This window comes from Leucoraja erinacea, chromosome 5 (assembly GCF_028641065.1).
Source record: "Leucoraja erinacea ecotype New England chromosome 5, Leri_hhj_1, whole genome shotgun sequence".
Lineage (NCBI taxonomy): Eukaryota > Metazoa > Chordata > Chondrichthyes > Rajiformes > Rajidae > Leucoraja > Leucoraja erinaceus.
Window position 1 is genome coordinate 91,179,009 of NC_073381.1, and position 22,731 is coordinate 91,201,739.

General features: G+C 41.3%; 1 protein-coding gene across 1 annotated transcript in view; it reads left to right on the forward strand.

Moving 5' to 3' along the window:
- The window catches only part of LOC129697555 (EH domain-containing protein 3), a 63,685-nt gene that overhangs the window by 28,369 nt on the left and 12,585 nt on the right, over window positions 1-22,731 (forward strand). Inside the window, exon 4 of the mRNA XM_055636223.1 lies at window positions 8,651-9,063. Within this exon, the coding sequence (XP_055492198.1) occupies window positions 8,651-9,063 (413 nt within the window). The remainder of the gene's footprint in view (window positions 1-8,650; window positions 9,064-22,731) is intronic.

Sequence of the window (22,731 nt, forward strand, 5' to 3'; positions counted from 1 at the left end):
AAAAAGATAGAAAGTGAGGTAATTACAAGAGGGAACTGAAGGTAGAAAGCGGCGGAAGTGAACAGCTGACATTTGCCGTGGTGATTTTAAGATCCAAAATATCGGGAATTATCGCGTTTGCTCGCTGAATTTCATCAAAAGTAAGGCATTATTAACTTACTTTTGATGAAATTCAGCGAGCAAACGCGATAATTCCCGATATTTTGGATCTTAAAATCTTCACGGCAAATGTCAGCTGTTCACTTCCGCCGCTTTCTACCTTCAGTTCCCTCTTGTAATTACCTCACTTTCTATCTTTTTTTTTGCCTGAAAATTTAGGTCGCTGTGCTTCACGGTCACCCCGACTAGCACAGAAAATTTCAGCTCAAAAATCGGCCGTTTTCCATGTTTTTAACGGGTGGGAAAGTGCGTGTTTCCCCATTCACTTACATGTACCAAACTGAGAGATGTCCTCCAGTTAAAATTTTCGGTCACGTGAGGGGGGATCTACGCTCATTTGACCTTTGGTGAAATCACCCTATATCCCCGAGCTTCTCTTGAGAGTAGAATATATTTAGACTGGCTCAGCAAGGATGAAAATGAGCACAGCAAAGGAACAGCAAAAACAATTTGTCCTTGTCCCTGTTCTACAGGGATTTGGACTTATTGTTTTGATTATTTCATTTTTCTCACTTCACTAAAACAACTGTGAAGTTTTGGCAGTATTAACCTGCCAAATGAAAGTGGAAATTTGATTCGGAAATATTGTTGGTGTCAAGGATCATGTGAACTTTGAAAGCTACACTGTATTCAAAAACTTGGCATTTGAGTCTTAAGTAGTGCACATATTCTCCATTGTCTATTTTGATATCCTGGTGCATTGATCATTGTCAGAGGAAATTGTACTGCTTTGTGTGTCTATCTCCTGGCTTCAGGTTTTTGTTCTATTCTCTTCCACTCCCCTGCTGTCATACTTTTAAAAGGGAAATGGATAACTGTATAGGAAAAACTCATTTTCGAGGAGCTTTGGGCAAAAAGCAACATGAGCTGCTTTAATGCTGCATTCCGTGACAGGGCGGCATGGTGGTGCAGCAGAAGAGTCACTGTCTCACAGCACCAGAGACCAGGGTTCCACCCTGACTGCTGTGCAGTCAGTACGGAGTTTGTACGTTCTCCCTGTGACCGTGTGGGGTTTCAATGGGTGTTTCGGCTTCCTCCCTCATGTAGGTTTGTAGGTTAATTGGCTTCTGTAAATTATTCCTAGTGTGTAGGATAGAACTAGTGAATAAGTGATTGATGGTTGACGTGGACCTGGTGGGCTCACGAGCCTATTTCCATACTTCCAAACTACACAGTGGATACAACTAGTCAACTCTACTGTTATGGTGAGATACAGGTGCAATAAAAACCTTACTTGCAGCAGCTCCAGACAACATTAAAACAAAGTACACATATTCTGTCAGTCAATAAAAAGAAATTACATGCGTAGATACAAGAAACTGCATATGCTGGTTTACAAAAGGCCGGGCAGGAGTAACTTAGCGGGTGAGATGGCTGACCTGCTGAAGAGCCACGAAACATTGCTTATTCATTGGCTCCAGAGATGGGTGACCTGCTAAGTTACACCGGCACTTTTTTTCTTTAAAAAAAGGAGGAAAAAAAGCTGCAAGAAAGAAGACATTGGTGCAAAACATAATTAGGAAAAATTACAAGTGCTTGGTAATGCAAGACGTGTTCCATTGCACAATTACGATTAAGGTTGTGCAGGTTCTTTCAAGAACCTGGTAGTTGTAGAAAGGTAGCTGCTCCTGAGCATGGTGGTGTGGGACTTCTGGCTTCTGTACCTCCTGCCCGATGGTTGCAGCAAGAAGTGGGCCTTACCCGGCTGCTGCAGTTTTTCGATGGCAGATGCTGTCTTTTTCTGAGGCAACCCCTTATGTAGATGCTTTCATTGCTGGAAAGAGTTGTCCATTTGAATGAATGATACTTTATTATCACATGTGACATGTCACGGTGAGATTCTACAAGAGTCTCAACATAAAGAGCACCAACAAAGTTAAAGCATTCCATTTAGTCCCCAATGGTCCCCCTTTGTTCCAGGTGGTTTCCCCACACTGGGTCCCCTTTTGTTCTCACGGCAACCCGCCAACGCCGGATCCTTCTTTCTCTGATGAGGCTTGTCCGACCTCTGACACCTACGCGGGCCCGTTCGCCCTCTGGCATTCACGCGGGTCCATCTTCGTCTGACCTCCAGCACCCTCCGCCAGCCTTTTCTTTGACCGCCGGGGACTGAACCAAGTCCTCCACTCAATGCATCCTCGTGTTTCTATCTGTTAGAATTCATGTACCTGTACCAGGCATGGTGCAGTCTGTCAGTCTGTAAAGTTTTAGAATATTCGATGATATGCTGGATCTCTTTAAACTTCTCAGAAAGTAGAGTTACTGGTGTACTGCCTTTGTGATTACATCTATGTGCCTGGCACAGGATGGGTCATCCAAGATGTTAACTCCAAGGAATTTGAAGCTGTTACCTTGACAACTTACCGAAAACCTGAAAGACAAAAAATACAAAGAGAAACTCAATAGGTCTGGCAGCATGATTTATAACTCCACCGATGCTGCTGACCTGATGAATTTTTCTAGTACTTAATGTTATTTCATATTTCCGGCATCTGTCTATTTTATTTTCTTCATGTGCAGGCAGAATGTTAGCTCATGTTAGCTCAAATTGGCATCAGGTTCTGCGTAGAAATTGTGGGCTCAAGGACCTGTTCAGCTGGCCAGTGAAGAAAACGAATGGCATGTTGGCCTTCATTGCGAGAGGATTTGAGTTTAGGAGCAAGAAGATCCTACTGCAGTTGTATAGGGCCCTGGTAAGACTGGACCTGGATTAGTGTGTGCAATTTTGGTCTCATAATTTGAGGAAGGACATTCCCGCTATTGAGGGAGTGCAGCATAAGTTCACCAGGTTAATTCCCGTGATGGCGGGACTGATGTATGATGAAAGAATGGGTCGACTGAGCTTGTGTTCACTGGAATTTAGAAGAATGAAAGAGGATCTTATAGAAACATATACAATTCGTAATGGATTGAACAGGCTGGATGCAGGAAAAAAATCCCGATGGTGGGGGAGTCCAAAACCAGGGATCACAGTTTAAGAATAATGGGTAGGCAATTTAGGACTGAGATGAAACACTTTTTTACCCAGAGTTGTGAATGTGGACATTTCTGCCATAGAAGGCAGTGGATGCCAATTCACTGGATATTTTCAAGAGAGAGATAGATTTAGCTCTTGGGGCTAAAGGAATCAAGGGATATAGGGGAAAAAAGCAGGATAGGGGTACTGATCAGCCGTGATCACATTGAATGACTCGAAGGGCAGAATGGCCTCCTCCACCTATATTTCTATGTTTCTATTTTTTCCTGTTCCTGCGCTGTACTGTGTTACTTTTTCTTAAAAGTTGGTTGGCTGTGTTTTTTACCCACTTACCCTCACCTTTCCCTTCAACACACTTGCAGAGCTTAACCTTGAATTTGGAGCCCTTATGATTCTTGGTGTATGCTAGTGATGGAAATGTGAAAGCACTGTGGAGATCTATTGTTTCTACTCTCCAGGAAATTAGGAAGATGCCTGCTGGTGTGGAACTGATGAATGTAGGTAGACACAATGTTGGAGTAACTCAGCGGGACAGGCAGCATCTCTGGAGAGAAGGGATGGATAACATTTCGGGTCGAGACCCTCCATCAGAAGTATGTAGCATCACCAGCAGCTGCAAGTAACCTTTCTGCACTTATGGCCTTTATCCAATTTAAGTCAACATACACTCCTGGGTTGGGGGTTGCAAATACCAAAGTCCTGGCCCTTTCTGCCTTGATAGGTGCTGGTATTTTAAAGGTTAGTGCCTGGTAATCGTGTAATGCTTAATATATTGAATGCTTCTCATAGTTAGAGGATGGGCTGTTTAGCTTCTATATGGATGACTGAGATGGATCAGCAAATGGTAGTAAATGCTTGTACAGATCTACAGTTTTTAAGTGGTTAATTGTCAAATGAGGTTCCTGATACTGAGACAGTGTTGACCCAGTCCAATGTGCTGGACACCATTGATCAAGTTGCACACTTTCCTCATGCTGTGAAGTGAACTATAGCAGCAATGCTAAAGTTGGGGTGAAGGGATAAAGAGCTAGCAAACCTCCCCAGTCCTTGAGTAATTTAAATTCCTATACGTGTCCCTGGACATAAATGGACTATCCGACAGTCACAATGTTGTGAAGTGGTGGTTGAATTATTTCATGACAAAGGGGACCCGGCTTGGCGGGGCCACCGAGAACAAAGAGGGAACCTGGCGTGGGGTGGTGCTGAGAACAAGAGGGAACCTGTGGTGAGGGACGACGACGAAGGGCCCAACTATATTTAAGGGGATTTTGTAACTTTGTTGGTGCCTTGTGGCAACTCTTTTGTGTGCTGTGTATTCAAAAACAAAGAACTTCACTGTACCTTCATGGTACATGTGACAAAGTATCTATCTATCTATCTTTCTTTGATTAATCTTTTTTTCCAGCAAATTAGGTGGGGTAACTTGTATCAGGTACCTTGACACCAATATTAGAATCTATTCAAAATCAAAGCCTTGCTTAATTTGTAGTCTGGATGAGGAATGATTAATTAAGTGTTCTCATTGAAATTCAAGAAACTGTGGATGCAAAATTAAAAAAATCCTTAATATTGAATACCTGACAAATTAATTTCAAGTTCAAATAGTCTCAAGCCTAAACAATTAAATCCAGTTCTCTTTCCACAAAATTCTGCACGACTTTCAGTGTTCCCAACATTTTCTGTTTTTATTTCACTTTTCCAGCATCTTTCGTTTACTTCAAAAGCACCATCTTTTGGTTCGGAATGTAAAGAGGGAAGCATCACACGAGTGAAACAAAGTCTGCTCTCAAATCTTGTGAAATACATATTGCGAGACTTTCATTTTTTCATCTTGTAAACACAAAAGATTGAAAGATGGTGCTAGATCTTCTAAGGCTAAATGCAGAGCACGTTCATTTTTCTTCTTATTAAAGCATCTTTTTTTTTCCATCCAATTGATTGTTTAAATCAGAATTTAAAAAGCTAATGGTCATTTTTTAGTGAAGAGCTTGATTGGAAGGGATTAATTGTTAACTTGTTTATTATCTCTTTACTGCTTTTATCAACATTTTATCTTCAAGCAGAGCAAGAGGAGGAGTTCAGCTTGCTTCGTAGATGCCCATATGGAGGTACTTCAAAGCAGCACAGCTCTTTTTTTTTTAAAAGCAAATTTTACTGACTTTCACTCATCACCAATTGAAGGCTAGCTCTCGCTTGCAGTTTCCTTCACTGTATGAAATTCCTTCACTGTGTTAATCAGTAGTTTTGGTGATCGATAACTTGGCCTGTTTCCACTTCTGCTTTGCAAAGCTACACCTTGAGTATATTTATGTTTCTTCCTTCTTGTCTCTGCTCCCCACCCTTCCCCCAACAAAAGTATCCAGTCTGTTCTTGAAGGTAGGCAGTCTCATCGTTTTAATTTTCAGTGTCCTGGTTCAAGTGAAAGAGCCTGGCTGCTGACTCTTTTCAGCAAATGGTGACACGAGGTGAAAACAATATTAAAAACCTAATAAAGGTGCTTACAAATACTTCTTTGTAATAGTCCCTTATTGATTGATACTTCCCAATGGCTTATCCATGACAAGTACAGTTTCAAGACACCATGCTCGCCCTTTACTGTTTCATGAAAGCAGGAAACCTGCAAAACCAAGCTACCATTGTTTAAAACCCATCTCTCGATCATTGCCATGGAACCAACTGGTACTCAAATGTTACAGTGCTCTGTGAATATACAAACTTTCATAATATCGGAAACTGCTGGATTCTTACTCCTTGAGATGTGCAGGGGGATTGGAGAGACAGGGTGGGTGGGGAGGAGAATTGTGAAGAGCAAGGGGTATGGTTGACAGTGGGCCTGAGAGAATGTGCTCCTTTTATATAGGGATGAACTAAACGAGCACCCGTAGCCTTTTGCTCTTTTAACCTTGCAATCTCTCTTTGTCCTAAAAGCAATAGATAGAAGCTGATTTGATTGTGCTGTTGCATTAAATAAGTTTTACTTTGGTGCATTTGACACTGGGTACACCCCACAATGGAAAAAATGGTTTCATTGAATCTGGAGGTGAGTAATTCCCTTTGGAATCTGTTGCCCATAGTCATTTTGGAAAGCAGTTAATTGTTGAGGTAACCCAAAATGGATAATGTAACAAGAGTTTGATAATGTTGTTGTCATGCGAATAGAGGTACAGTGAAAAGCATTTTTCTTCAGTGCTATCCAGTCAGCGAAAGGACTATACATGATTCCAATCAAGCCATCTACAATGTATAGATACAGGATAAATAGAATAATGTTTAGTGCAAGATAAGTCCAGTAAAGTCCAACCATGTCCTAAGATGTCTCCGATCTAACATTTGGATATATTTTTATAGTTTAGTTTATTGTCACTTGTACCAAGGTACAGTGAAAAGCTTTTGTTTCATGCTAACCAGTCTCTGTGGAAAGACAATACTTGGTTACAATCGAGCCATTTACAGTGTGTAGATGCATGTTAAGGGAATAACGTTTAGTGCAAGGTAAAGACAGCAAAGTCCGATCAAGGATAGTCTGAGGGTCACCAATGAGGTAGATAGTAGTTCAGATCTGCTCTCTACTTGTGCTAGGATGATTCAGTTGCCTAATTTTGTCTAATTTACTCTTTATTTTGCCAATAATATTCTGCACTAACTGTTTCACATTTAGAAAATTGGCGCTTACACACTGAATGATTTGCTTGCTCTCCATGACACTACTGTATTTTAATTGTTCATATTTTGTATAAGTTTCATAAGATAGAATAGAATCCTGAAGGGGGAATCTTTTTCGATACACTGATTCTTGATGCTTCAGTAATAAACTGAGCTATTTTGGTATTTTTCTATTAATAAACGTTGCTAAACTTTGAGCTATTTTGGTATTTACCAGCTATATGGTCAAACCAGGGTAAAATGCATTAATGATTGGTAACATCAAAGAGCTGTAGATGCTGGGTAATATATACAAGGCCACAAACTGCTGGAGTAACTCTGCAGGTCAGGCAGCATCTCTGGATAACATGGGTCGGTGATGTTTCGGGTTGAGACCCTTCCTCAGACTGGATCTTCAGTTTGAAGAAGCGACTTGACCCAAAATGTCACCCATCCTATTAATAATTGGTGTTGATCAGTATTAATACCACACCCAAAACTAACTAGCATGATTTGGATGCATTCAAGGAGATTTACCTTGCTAAGCAAACTAATGGTATTTTCAAGCTAGTTCAGTAAATACTCAAAGTCATCACTGTCCTTTCTGTGAAATCCTTTACAAGTGCATTTGTATTTTGCTTTACCAGAGCACCTCTGCCATTTAGCCTGCTTAAATTATTGATCGTTTAATTAAACTAAAGTGCTTGGAGAAAATTGGCTTGGTACTTAACTTGGTTCAGAAGGTCGCAAACACCTTGAATCTGTAAGAAATAACTAAGCTTACAATTCGTACCCACTATCCATATTCCTAACACAAATAGGAATTGTTCATTTAGTTATTCAGAAATGCCAAATCGATCCCTTGTATACTTTTGTTGCATTTTGTACTCGTAATAAACAGCAGAATACGCAAATTTTAATTCTTAAAGTAAAACTAACATATTGCATTTGTTTTCATGCAACCGTCATTGTGGTCCTGCAGATTTGAGCTACAGGAAAATATTCTGTAATGGAAATTATATAGAATACCATTGTTCAACCCTGAGTGCCACCTCAGTTAATATAATGAGAGGATCAGTGAAGATCAAGATAAGATGTTATTCATTCACAATCGGCAGTAAAAGCAGAACGGTTAATAATTTTCAGATTCCCATATATTTATTAAAATTAGTTTAAATAAATAGGAGATATCTGACTCCTGAGCCTGCTGAGTGGATAGATGTGACTTGTCCAAACCTGCACGCGTGGTGTAACAGTTTAGCTTTGAATCTTGTATAGTTCTGCACTGAACTTATTCACTGTTTCCATATTTTTCTGGTGTGGTTTAAAGTTCAAAAGCTTCCTTTCGCTCCTAATTTTGTTACTTTAATGTAACATGAGGCCATAAGAAAATCCAGTTGCTTGCGTGGTCTTTCAAAGCAAAGATTTAGAAATTTGTAACAAAAGGATTCTGATGGTGATTTTAGAGGGGAGGGGGCACGGGGAGGTACACTTTAGTGGGCAGTGAATTACAGGTCTGAACTGAGTAGGAAAGATTTGGAGGAATATGGACCAAATGTGAGCAAATAGATGGGGCATTATGGCCAGCATGAACGAGGTGGGCCGAAGGACCTGATTCTGTGCTCTACACTCTTGACTCTATGAACAGTCTCCACTGTCTGCAAATGTGATGGAAACTGGTTTGTTTGTACCATCCAGAGGGAAACGGACATAAATGTGAGTGTGATTTTCAGGTCTATGGGGAAATGGACAAATTGCTATATTTCGAGCTAGTATTGACTCACTGGGCCGTAGATCATCTGTGCCGTAACGGTAGGATAATTGTAAAATGTTTGCATTTTTAAACTGCAATTTGTTTATTATCTCTCCCAGGTTATGATTTTGCTGCAGTACTAGAATGGTTTGCAGAACGAGTTGACCGTATCATCCTGCTGTTTGACGCTCATAAGCTGGATATTTCTGATGAATTTTCTGATGTCATCAAAGCACTGAAGAACCACGAGGACAAGATACGTGTGGTGTTGAACAAGGCGGATCAAATTGAGACCCAGCAACTCATGCGTGTTTATGGTGCTCTCATGTGGTCTCTGGGGAAAATTGTCAATACACCTGAAGTGATTCGAGTGTATATCGGCTCGTTCTGGTCTCACCCTCTTTTGATTCCAGACAATCGCAAACTCTTTGAGGCAGAAGAACAAGATTTATTTAAAGACATCCAGAGCCTCCCCCGAAATGCCGCTTTACGAAAACTCAACGATCTAATCAAGAGAGCACGACTTGCAAAGGTTTGTAGATGTGTATACAATCATGAAAGAATTTTGGTAGTCATCCGAAGCCAATCCATAATTTCCCTCTTTGCCTACATTCAAGAATTGATTAGTACGGGTGTCAGGGGTTATGGGGACAAGACAGGAGAATGGGGTTGAGGGGGAGAGCTGATTGAATGGCGGAGTAGACTTGATGGACCGAAGGTCCTAATTCTGCCCATGTTACTTATGAACTTACAAATCCCAAAATTTTGACACATCATAGTTTGTCACTAGTGCTTTCATAATACACTTAAGTTGAATTATATTTAAGTTGGTTAATAGATACAGCATGGAAACGGATTCTTTGGGCAGTGTGGACTCAATCCATTGGTCATCTGTTCATATTAGTTCTGTTACTCCATGTTCTGAATCAATCCCTATACACCAGGACGATTTGGAGGCCAAGTAACCTACAAACTCGCATTTAATTAGGATGCTAGAGGAAACCAGAACACCAGAGTAAACTGACATGGTCTCTTGGAGAGTGTGCAAACTCCACACAAAAACAGCACCCAAGGTTGGGATCAAACCCAACTCTCTGACGTTGAGGTAGTAGCTCTACCAACTGTGCCATTGTGTTGTAGAAACAAGGAACTGCAGATATTGATTTACAAAAGAGAACACAAAGTGCTGCTCAATTATCATTTTGTATGTTTTAACCATACCGAGTTGGGGAAAATGAGCAGGAAGCGAAGAAAAGAAAACCGGAGAAATCAAGGCCGCGTACCTCGGGCAAGGAGGTTCCCTGATCAGCTGTCTTGTTGGCTAGGGGCATTACCCAACTCTTCCCCCACACTCCCTTCTACAATCAGTCTGAAGAAGGATCTTGACCTGAAACGTCACCAATCCCTTTTCTCCAGAGATGCTGCCTGACATGGAATAAGTGGGTTAGCATATGATGAGCGTTTGACAGCACTGGGCCTCTACTTGCTGGAGGTTAGAAGGTTGAGGGGGGGGGGGGGGGGTCTCATTGAAACTTACAGAATAATGAAAGACACAGATAGAGTGGTGTTGGAAAGGATATTTCCACTGGTGGAAACCAGAGGTCGTAGCCTCAGAATTAAAGGGCACTCTTTAAGAAAGGAGGTGAGGAGGAACTTCTTTAGTCGGAGGGTAGTTAATCAGTGGAACTCATTGCTACAGAGGGTTGTAGAGGCTGTCAGTTGATATTTTACAGGCAGAGATAGATAAATTCTAGATTAGAACGGGTGTCAAGGGTCATGGGGAGAAGGCAGGAAAATGGGATTAGGAGGCAGAGATCAGTCATGATTGAATGGCGGAGTGGACTCGATGGGCTGAATTGCCTCATTTTGCTATAACTTGTGAACATGCTAAATTACACCAGCATTTTGTCTATCTTTGTAGATTATTGGTGTATCGTCTGAATGGTTGATATGACATAGCAGGAGAGCAGTACTGAAGCAAGTATAGAACAAAAGTACTAAGCTTTCGGGCTCGACGGGCTAAGATTGTTCATGGCCCATTAGTGCGCCTTCTTCATTGATTTACAAAGATCACCGAGAATGCACAGTGATGGTAAACGGTGCAATCCTCATCTGGCATCACTTGCTCAAGATTTTACCATTGGTTAGGTGTTCTTGACAATACTACAGATTTTAGCTGATAGGATTAGAGCTTTTGATTTTACCTGGGCTTCTGCCAGAGTCTAGAGTACCAGCTCTCTCTGCAGATGTTGACATTGCAATATTACTGACCTTACTTCACTGCCAATGATAGAACCTGCCCTGACAGCCACTTATTTTAGTGTCTCTGCCCCCTCCCGCCCAAAGTCTAGGAAATTCTCCTCCAGAATTATTTTCGGCAAAGGCAGGCGATGGTAGAAATTCAATATTCCTGCAAGTTCAGTGCATGGTAGAATGTCAGGACATTTGTGCTACACTTTATGTGTAGGCAAGAACTGCAGATGCTTGTTTAAATTGAAGATTGACACAAAATGCTGGAGTAACTCAGGAGGACAAGCAACATCTCTGGAGAGAAGAATGGGTGATGTTTTGGGTCGAGACCCTTCTCCAGAAGTCTCCTTCTCTCCAGAGACGATGCCAGTCCTGCTGAGTTACTCCAGCACTTTGTGTGCTACACTTTTTGCTACACATATTTTAGAATTCTAATAGTTTATATTTGAATTTAAAAAAAAAGAAATATCTTAGTCTTAAATTGACAGATACAGAGTGGACATAGTGCATCAAACAGCAGGTAATTCTACTTTGCAGTGTTTCAAAGTGAACAATATTTGAAATGTATTTGTATAATTTTGAACGGGATATAATCACTTTCCAATCTCAAGGGCAGATTTCCTGCTATGCGAGTTTTAGAATTGTCCCCAAGGGCATCAAGTGAATAGTAACTCTAGTTTCCAGTTACATCATTGTTTCTGGAGCTTTGACATAGCACACTTCATTGTTTGAATATAATCGCAAAGAAACAAATTTTAATTAAAGTTTGAAATCCCACCCTGTTGATATTCTCCAAGTATTTCTGTTCCACCTAATACTGTTCTGTGTGTACATACTGTGAACACATCGGGTCATTTATTCAGCAAATCTGCCCGTATAACTATGTAACTAAAGACATTGGGACTAATTTTTAAATTCCCATTTCTAGAATGAATCCATTTTTAATTTAGAGATACAGTGTAAATACAGTGCTTTGGCCCACCGAGTCCACACCGACCATTGATCATCAGTTCACGCTAGTTCTATTATCCCACTTTCCCTACACATTAGGGGCAATTTAGAGGTCAATTAATCTACAAACTTGCACGTCTTTGGAATATGGGAGGAGACCCATGTCACAGGGAGAATGTGCACACTCCGCTCACAGTAACTGAGGTTGGGACCGAACCAGAGCCTCTGGCGTTGTGAGGCAGTGGCTCCACTAACTGTGGGATGGCAGACCATTAATTTAAGGTAGTGTATAATGTAATTCATTAGTAAGTATTAAAAATAATTTCCAAAATTATGAGCCTCCTCACAAAAGGATTATCAGATGGCTCCAAGAAATATTTTCCATTGGATGAAGGGCATTCTGAAGATGAGAAATTGGAAATGTTTTTATTGTCATTATCAGGTGGTTAGGGGTTTATGTAGGAGAATGGTTGTTGGAATTTTGGGAAGAAATTTGCAAGCCACGGGTATAGAAACGTAGAAAATAGGTGCAGGAGGAGGCCATTCGGCCCTTCGAGCCAGCACCGCCATTCATTGTGATCATGGCTGATCGTCCCCAATCAATAACCCGTGCCTGCCTTCTCCCCATGTCCCTTGATTCCACTAGCCCCTAGAGCTCTATCTCACTCTCTCTTAAATCCATCCAGTGACTTGGCCTCCACTGCCCCCTGTGGCAGGGAATTCCACAAATTCACAAATCTCTGGGTGAAAACATTTTTTCTCACCTCAGTCTTAAATGGCTTCCCCTTTATTCTAAGACTGTGGCCCCTGGTTCTGGACTCGCCCAACATTGGGAACATTTTTCCTGCATCTAGCTTGTCCAGTCCTTTTATAATTTTATATGTTTCTATAACCCCTCATCCTTCTAATCTCCAATGAATACAAGCCTAGTCTTTTCAATCTTTCCTCATATGACAGTCCCGCCATCCCATGGATCAATCTCGTGAACCTACGCTGCACTGCCTCAAACACAAGGATGTCCTTCCTCAAATTAGGTATGAAGTACAGAATCATAGCTTAAATAAGTAGCTTGCTATTCTGCGGATGATATTCCTTCCGTAGACCCATACGTATTCCTTGGTCTATCGGCTCTCTTGTGATATTGAAGTATCAAGTTCTAAATTTGGTCTAGAGAATAATATTGGATGGAGTTATTTCATCTGGAATTTAATCCCAAAAAGTGCGACGCAATGTCTTTTAGAAAGGCTGGTAGTAAGTAAAACCGTAAATGATAGGGCAGTAGGGAGTATTGGGGAAGCTTGGTGCACAAGTACAAAGATTGCTAAATATGGCAATACATGTAAATATGGTGGTGAGGAAGACACACAGGATGCTAGACTTCATTAGCCGAGGCATAGGATACAATAGCAGGGATGTTCTTCCCTGCTGTTATTACTCGTGAATGGCTTCTCGTATGCAGCTTTCATGCCGACCTAATTCCTATCCACACAAATCCCATTTTCCTGCCTAAGGCCCATATCCCTTGCACTTTTCCTATCCAAGTAGAAACATAGAAAGTAGGTGTAGGAGTAGCCCTTCGAGCCATTCAATATGATCGTGAGTGATCATCCAAAATCAGTACCCTGTTCCTGCTTTCTCCCCATATCCCTTGATTCTGTTAGCCCTAAGAGCTCTATCAAACTCTCTCTGTACCTGTACAAACACATTTTAAACATTGTAATTGGACCTGTCTCCACTAGCTCTTCTGGCAGCTCATTCCAAACAATCACCAATCTCTGTGGACACAGACACTTCAATCCTGTCTGTCCTCATTCTCTAAGATGCGGTGTTCAGTAGGACTCTTCATTCTTCTGAAAACCCTCGAATGTAGCTTACAAATTTCTCCCCACCAAAGCTCCTTGCACTCATGCGATCCCAGCCAATGTTATAATAAAAGTTAGAATCACCACCACTGCTAATACAAGCCCGAAGAAGGGTCCTGACACAAAATGTTACCTAATCATGTTCCCCAGAGATGGCGCCTGACGTTGAGTTACTTCAGCACTGTCTTTTTGTGTAAACCAGTATCTGCAGTTTTTTTTTGTCTCACTACTACAACTCTATTGCCTGAGCACCTTTTGGGGATCTGTCTACATAGCCTTCCCTACATTGAGTCAGTATCTCAATCTGCTGCCTTGTCAGTCAATGTGCCATTTTGCCTATCCAATCCCCCCCCGCCCAACAAAGTACCAGAATAAATTCCTTTGATCCAAAAACCTAAACCTTTCCCTCCTGCATTCCTCTCTTTAACCCCTTGCTCATCTATTTCTATGCTCGCTATTTTATGGCACCGGAAGTAATGCTCAGATTAGAACCTTGGCTCCTGCTATTGAACTTTCTATGCAACTCCCTAAATATCCTTCAGAGGACTCCATGTCTCTTGCCTATGTTGGCAGTGCTGATTATGGGCGATGACTTCTGACCATTTCCCCTCTACTTTCAAAATGAACATAGGAAGGACTTAATTGCATTGGAGAGGTGCAGAGGAGATGCATCAGTTTGCATAGGATGGAACATTTCAGCATTTACTCCAGCACTCGAACAAATTTAGTATGCCTCAATGTGATTGCACCTCATTCTTAGAAACTCTGATGGTCGCTTGTTTAACTTTATGGGACAATAACCCTAATTACCCGAAATGTCGCCTATTTCCTTCGCTCCATAGATGCTGCCTCACCCGCTGAGTTTCTCCAGCATTTTTGTCTACTTTCGATTTTCCAGCTTCTGCAGTTCCTTCTTAAACCCTAATTATTTTTGTGCTCCAGCAATCTGCAGTGTTTCTCCATTTAATTACTGTATTTGCTCTTCCTTCAAAAAACAAACTACTCCATATTTTCCAATATTTGTAACCTAGAACTCACTCTGTTAACCTTTAAATATCTCCTTTCACCTGTTTTTTGTTGTCCACAAAATACTATTTTGCATGAGAGTTGGACATACTGGAAGTAGGCATTTATCTGATATTTGTTCTATTTGTTGTCTTAATAGGATATTTGATTCTGGAGACATCCCAAACAGTGTATTCAGAATCTTGGTTATCAAGAATAAATTCCTTAGCCTGTGAAATATTGAAATAGATTGTCCTTCACTGTCTTAACCAATATCAACTAATTTACAATACAGTAACCTTCAACTGCCATAGACTATTACCTACAGTAACCTCTTCAGCGTGTTCCAAATAGCCCACCCAGGATTAATTGTTCAATAATAGTCAATTTGCTGAATTTTTCAAGGTCAAAACGGAAACAAAAATAGTACAGGATATCTGTCATGTTTGATCCAAGATGCTTTTTGAAAAAGAATTGGCTTCAATACACAATTTCCCAACTTGTGAAGTCATGATTTTCTGATTTTTGAATTATTTCATGTAAATTGAATGTTTCCGGTACTTGAATGTAATTTCCTGTTTACTTGGAAATAATCATTATAGCTTTCAAATTGTTCTTCATTCTTTAAGTTTAAATGGTAGCAAAGCCAATGCTGCAAATCTTTACCTAATTTAAACAAAGTTATATTAGATGGTCCAGTGACACGGTCGTTAGCTCTGCTGTTTTTTCTCCAGCAAGCTGTTCAATCCTCGTCTTTAGTCTAGAGATACAACATGAAATGGGGCCCATCAGCCCACCTGTTGACCAGCGATCACTCGTACACTAGTTCTATTCTACACACTAGGGACTATTTACAAAAACCAATTAACCTACAGATCTGCACGTCTTTAGAATGTCGAAGGAAATTGAAGTACCTGGAGAAAACCCACAAGAAGAACGTGCAAACTCCACACAGACAGCACCTGTAGTCAGGATCGAACCCGGGTCTCTGGCACTGTAAGGCAGCAACTCTACAGCTGCACGACTGTGCCATTTGTTGCTTGTGTGTATTTATTCCCTGGGACTGTGCGGGTGTCTCTTGGGTGCTCTCACAGCACAAAGGCTTTCTAGTGTGGACTAATAAGCCATTCTAAGTTTTCTCTCATGGAGGAGAATGAGATGGAGTAGATGGGCTTTGGGAGGTAAAGGGTTATAGGAAATAAGCCGACGAATGAGTTTGCTCTGAGCTGGCATTTAACTAGATGAGAGAATCTAAATTAAATATTGTTCTGGTGCGGGTAGTAGATCTAAATGCTGAATTTGCTTTCAATATATGCCCATTATGAAGAAAATAATGGAAAACAAATTGCATATTTGTTTTACATTGGCCAGAGTTGATTGTACCAGTATACAGACTGCCTTCACTGATTCCATGTAAATGATGTTAATTAAACAATAACGTGGATTGGTGTGGAACATAATGAAACTTAGGCCATCATGACATTTATTCTGTTACTTTAAAGACTCCAATGATGTTTGTCAGTCCCCAGTAACTTTTATTTGCAGTGTTTCCTGCAGCTGTCAGGTGAACATTTATTGACCTTTTCACCAATTAGGATGATCTCTTAAGAAGAAAGCAATTAGAAAGCAGCCTATCTGTTGGCCATGATTTATTGTTGAAAGCAAAAAACGGTCATCAGCAACCTGCATATGTGCAGGGTTGAGCTTGTGATGTAACTCCACAGACAGTGGGAGATTTTTGTTGGTTAGTTTCACCAGAGAAGGAAAGAGCAGAATGTGTACTGTATAGCACTTCATCTCAATACAACTTCCAAACACCCTGACAACCAACACTACATTTGAAAGCTAAGATGAAAGTACAAGCTACAGTTTTCAGAAAAGTGTCTAAACACATGGTTCAGATGGTTACAATAGACAATAGGCCCTTCGAACCAGCACCGCCATTCAGTGTGATCATGGCTGATCATCCACAATCAGTCCCCCTTCTCCCTGACTCAGCTATCTTTAAGAGCCCTATCTAACTCTCTCTTGAAAGTATCCAGAGAACCGGCCTCCACCGCCCTCTGAAGCAGAGAATTCTCTTTTCTATCCATGTCAGCACTATACCCCCAATACCATGTGCCCACTATTCTCTTATGTGCGACCCTATCGAATGCTTTCTGAAAGTCCAGGTACACTACATCCACTGGCTCTCCCTTGTCTATTTTCCTAGTTACATCCTCAAAAAATTCCAAAAGATTAGTCAAGCATGATTTCCCCTTCGTAAATCCATGCTGACTCGGACCAATCCTGTTACTGCTATCCAAATGTGCCGCTATTTCATCTTTTCTGATTGACTCCAGCATCCCCCCCCCCCCCCACCGATATCAGGCTAACTGGTCTATAATTCCCTGTTTTCCCTCTCCCACCTTTCTTAAAAAGTGGGATAACATTAACTACCCTCCAATCCACAGGAACTGATCCTGAATATATAGAACATTGGAAAATGATCACCAATGCATCCACGATTTCGAGAACCACTTCCTTAAGTACCCTGGGATGCAGACCATCGGGCCCTAGGGATTCAGCCTTCAGTCCCATCAGTTTACCCAACACCATTCCCTGCCTAATGTGCATTTCCTTCAGTTCCTCCATCACCCCAGATCCTCTGGCCACTAGTACATCAGGAAATAGTCAATGTTTAATTGAATAACTGTGTTAAGTTGTATTTTTATCCTGTTTTGATGTATGGGTAAAATGGTAAAATATTTGATGGCAATTCAATTTGTTCCAGGTGAGACCAACTCTGAGTATAGTTTGCAATTATAGTTCCTTTGTCTTTAAGTACATATAAAGAAGGCGGCAAAGATTCACCTAACTGGTTCCTTGGGTAGCAGAACCATAATTTGGAGAGATATTGAGTAGACAATGAATCTATTATCCAACGTTTAGCAGAAATAAAGGTGACATTTTGAGATACATAAAAATAGTTTAGAAATAAATGCAGGAGGATGTCTCCCTTTGGTTAAGGAGTCCAGATATCATGACCATTATTTCAGAAATTGGAGTAGACATTTAGGACCGATGTCGGTAATCTCTTCACTTGTCACATCTTTTTTGGAATTCTCTTTTCCAGAGGGCTCTGGAGTCTCCAATGATTGCATTCAAAACTGAGATGAATCTTTTGCACATTACAGGAAATTAAGGACTTCAGGGTGGAGCAGGGATAATGGTGTTGAGATAGATCCATGGTAATGTTGAATGGCAGAGAAAGCATAAGGAAGAACTATTGTTTTCTTTGAAATATTAATCTGTTTGCTTTCAATGATTTATCTAATAGTTTCTTCCTGGTGTCATTGACATTGAATATGTGCTTCCTGGCACTGGGTCAAAAGTTATTTTGCCAATGTGTACCTGTCTCTATCCTGCAATCACTTCAAATTCCATTTGTGCTGAGGGTTAAGCATTTCTCTTCCAACTTGATTATTTTCAATTGCCCGAGTCTAAAGACAAATGAATTTTTCTAACCTTGTAACCTTTGTGAACCATTGGAATTCTCTACCCAGGGAGCTGCAAATATAATCAAAGCCAGCACCGATTTTTCATCTTGGAGATTGAGAAACGGGCTGAACAATTGAGCCGACATCACATACAATCAGCCATGATCTTACTCGTAGCAGAGCAGGCTTGAGGTGATACATAGATCAGGCCCTTCAGCCCACAATGTCTGTGTTACCAAGATGCCATTTTAAACTAATCCAATCTGCCTTCATGTGCTCTATATCCATCAATCCCCTGTCTTTCGTGTGTATGTCTGAATGCTTATTGGACTTTGCTATCATATATGCCGTCACCAGGTCCCCTGATAGTGCGTTCCAGGCACTGACCACTCTGTGTTGAAAGAAGAAAAATCTCCTTCAACTTTCCTCTTGTCACTTTCAAGCTATGTCCTCCTCCAGTATTTCATATTTCCAACATGGGGGAAAAAGATTCTGTCTGTCTACCCTATCTTTGCTTCTCATAATATTGTTTCAAGATGTGTTTATTGTCACATGTACCAATTAAGATACAGTGAAATTCAGACTTATACAGTCATACCAATAAAGAACAAGACGCCCAAATAATGTTTTAACATGAACATCCACTACAGTGACTCGCTCACATTCCTCACTGTGATGGAAGGCAAAAAAAAAGTTCAATCTTCTTCACTTCTTTGTTCTCCTACGGTCGGGGCACTCGAACCTTCCGTTGTCGGGGCGATCTTGGCTCCCGTAACCGGCGGTCCAGCTCTCCGCAGCGTAGACGCCTTTACAATCCTATCCACAGATTTTACTTTAGATTTTAGAGATGCAGTGCAGAAACAGGCCCTTTGGCCCACCGTGTCTGCGCCAACCAACACTATACCACCCCATACACTAGCACTATCCTACACACTAGGGACAATTTACAATTATACCAACGGCAATTAACCTACAAATCTGAACATCTTTGTAGTGTGAGAGGATACCAGAGCATCCAGAGAAAATCCACGCAGACACGGGGAGAATGTGCAAACACTGTACAGACAGCACCCGTAGTCAGGATTGAACGCGGGTCTCTGTGTTACCCTTTTCCTCTTTAGGGAGCTGTGCACAACAAAATTCCTCTGTACATTAATGTTTCTAAGGCTTCTGTCATTTACTGTACACTTTCCTTGTCATCCAACCTTCCAGAGAGAAATATCTCACACTTATCCAGATTAAATCCATCTGCCATTTCTCTGCCTAAATTTCCAACTCGTCTGCATCCTTTGACAATCTTCCTCGCTAGCCACAACTCAGGAATTGTTTGGGTCAGATGCAAACTTGCTAATCAGCCCACCTGCACTTTTGTCCAGATTATTTCAACAGGAGTGTCGGCTCTGATTCCCCGCAGAACACCACTGGCTGTAGACGTCCAATCAAAATAACATCCCTCCTCTATCTTGTCTTCAATGCCATAGCCAATTTTGTATCTAATCTAACATGCCTCCCTTGATAACGTGCCTTAATCTGCCTTAATGTGGGGGTGTTAAAGCACCAATATACAAGATAGACACGATCAAAATTAAGGAGAGGATTATTATGCTTTTCAGCTTTAGAAGGTTTGTTTTGGACATGTGGAAAATGAGGATTAAACACCTAAAACTGCATGATTCAATTGTTTTTTAAGGAATAAAATCAAATGCTGACGAACATTTTTTAATGAACAAATATCAGATTTCCAAATGCGCACCATCCAAAGATCATAACAGACCGATGGGGCTACAGATGCTGGAATCTTGTGTGGTATGCAGTGCTGGAGTAACTCAGCAAGTTAGGCAGCATCTCTATGTTGTGGGCAGGTGACATTTCGGGTTAGGACCCTTCTTCAGAGTTGAGTCAGAGTCTGAAGAAAGTTCCCAACCTGAATCGTTACCTATCAACATCCTCCAGAGATGCTGGCTGAATCTATGGGTTCCTCCAGCTCTTTGTGTTGCGATCCAATCGCTGTTAGCTTAAAGTTCATGGCCTTATTGTGAAACTCCGTGCCTGGGGTTTTGCAATAAAATACAGGCATCTGCGATCAGCCTGTTGTTCTTGGACAGCTTTGCATAAATGCAGCTGGCCTTCTAATTGAATTATTATTCTCTAGACATCTCTAAATCGCCAGGTCTGAAGAAGGATCTCGACCCGAAACGTCACTCATTCCTTTTCTCCAGAGTTGCTGCCTGTCCCGCTGAGCCACTCCAGCGTTTTGTGCATATCTTCGGTTTAAGTCAGCATCTGCAGTTCCTTCCTGCACAGTCATCTCTAGCCCTGGATATAGTCGATCACAAATGTTTCATCAGGTGCAGTTTATTTTGGGGGTTTAATGATTTCCTGCAACAGTGCAAATGTACAGAGAGTTGGAATTTATATTTACTAATTGCAGTAAGGGAACTATTGGTAATCATATTTCGAACCGTTCAGCTCTTGCAATGGGTGATTTGTAATATGGACATTGTTCACTCTACAATCCAATACTTTTTGTTTTGGAGCTGTAAGGCCACAGAAAGCAGCATACATTTTTCTTTACCCCACTGGTAATGTCAAGGATAATGTTATTTACTGGTGAATTTAAAATTGTGCAGACATTTTTGTTATCTAATGTGGAATGAATTATTCTTGGTTCTTGGTTTCTTGGTCCTCCAAAATATTCCAAATGGAATTTAAACTGGAGGTGGTGAAGGGAGGGCTTACGCCAGAAAGGGTTATTGGGGAGAAAGAGCTACTTTAAATTTAGTTGCATGTGGTAGGGAAACTATAGTTGGGTGGAGATTATTCCATGCTTTAATTGTGCGGGGGAAGAACAAATTGCTGTACACCTCTGTCTTTGTAGCTGGGATCACAAATTGGTTCAAATGCCCTCGTCTGCTCCTAATTGGTTTGGGTTTTTATTTGTGTATGGGTTCCATGCTGCAACTGCGTAGTCCAAATGAGGTCTAACGAGGGTGAAGTATAGCTTCTCCTTGACAGAAGTTGAACAATGATGAAAGTTGCGCCTCAGAAAGTTTAGGACACCTGTTGCTTTCACCGTTGCATGATGAGTCTGACCATTCCAACGCAGATCATTCTGCAATTTGATGCCAAGATATTTGGTTTGTTTGGATTCTGCAAGTGGTGCTTTCTGACTAGAGAACTGGAAGTTTCCATGTCGGATTGGAGGACTTAGTGATTTACTTTCAGTTATGTGCTCTGTTTAAAATCTTTCTCTTCTGTCTTATTTCTTCGTAACTGCACAGTGTCCATGCCAATACGGTTCCTCCCCAGATTATGAGCGCTCGATTTGTATACAGCCCGTACATAAGAATTCGCTTTTGGAAGACAAGCAAAATAGAATTGCTGGCTGCTGCAGGCATCTTCAGCTCTGTGGGAACACTGTTCACAGCAAGGCCATAACTGCAAAATAGAATAGTCTGCAGTGCAACCATAGTAGATCATAGTTGTTGAAGCAAAGATAGAAGCAAAGCAATGTGTTTATCTTTGGTTTAAACCAGCATCTGCAGTTCCTAGACCAAGTGTAGGCTATTCAACTTCTCTACATCGGCAAGACCAAGCGCAGGCTTGGCGATCGTTTCACTGAACGCCTCTGCTCAGTCCATCTTAACCTATCTGATCACCTGGTGGCTCAGCACTTCAACTCCACCTCCCATTCCCGATCTGACCTTTCTGTCCTGGGCCTCCTCCGTTATCAGAGTGAGGCCCAGCGCAAATTGGAGGAACAGCACCTCATATTTCGCTTGGATAGTTTGTACCCCAGCGGTATGAACATTGACTGCTCTAGTTTCAGATAGCCCTTGCTTTCTCCCTCTATTCCCTTCCCTTACCCAGCTCTCCCACTAGTCTTACTGTCTCCGCCTACATTCTATCTTTGTTCCGCCCCCTCCCCTGACATCAGTCTGAAGAAGGGTCTCGACCCGAAACGTCACCCATTTCTTCTCTCCTGAGATGCTGCCTCACCCGCTGAGTTACTCCAACATTTTTTTTTGGCTGTCTGCAGTTTCTTCATACACATAGTTGTTGAGGCAATGACTAGTGTTCTGCAGTGTTCAAGGTTGTTGTGAAGAAGCTGTAGTTGAACTTGAAGATCTGCTTTTAGGACTACGGTACCACCTTCCTGAAATTAGCAAGATGAGAGCGTGACCTGGGTGGTGTGGCTCTTTCATGTTGGCTGGCTTTTTGAGGTAGTGTCCTGAAGATCCCTTAGATGGTGGAGAGGTCGGTACCCGTGAGGGTCCAGGCAAAGGCTCTTCTGCAACCTCCTCCTTCAGTGGTTATGTTAGTCAATTGCCAATGGAAGTTGTTCCATATTTGTGAATAGGGTTCTGAAGCTTTACTTGTATTGTTCATTTCTAAAGTGAAAGTCCAGCTGAAATTTTGTTTATCATCCATGCTCATGGTGAATAATGGCCTGTCTTTTCACTTCAAAGGGATAGAAGTAAATGTTATACCTTTTGGAAGATTTTGTAATTTTCTCTAAGCCAGCATGGAAGGGGATTGTTGGATCCATCATATGATGGATGAGGCTTTTACAACTTTCTGGCAAATGTCGTTATGATTTACAGAATAGCAACAAATAAATAATGAAGGTACAGGCACTAGGAGCTGAAAATG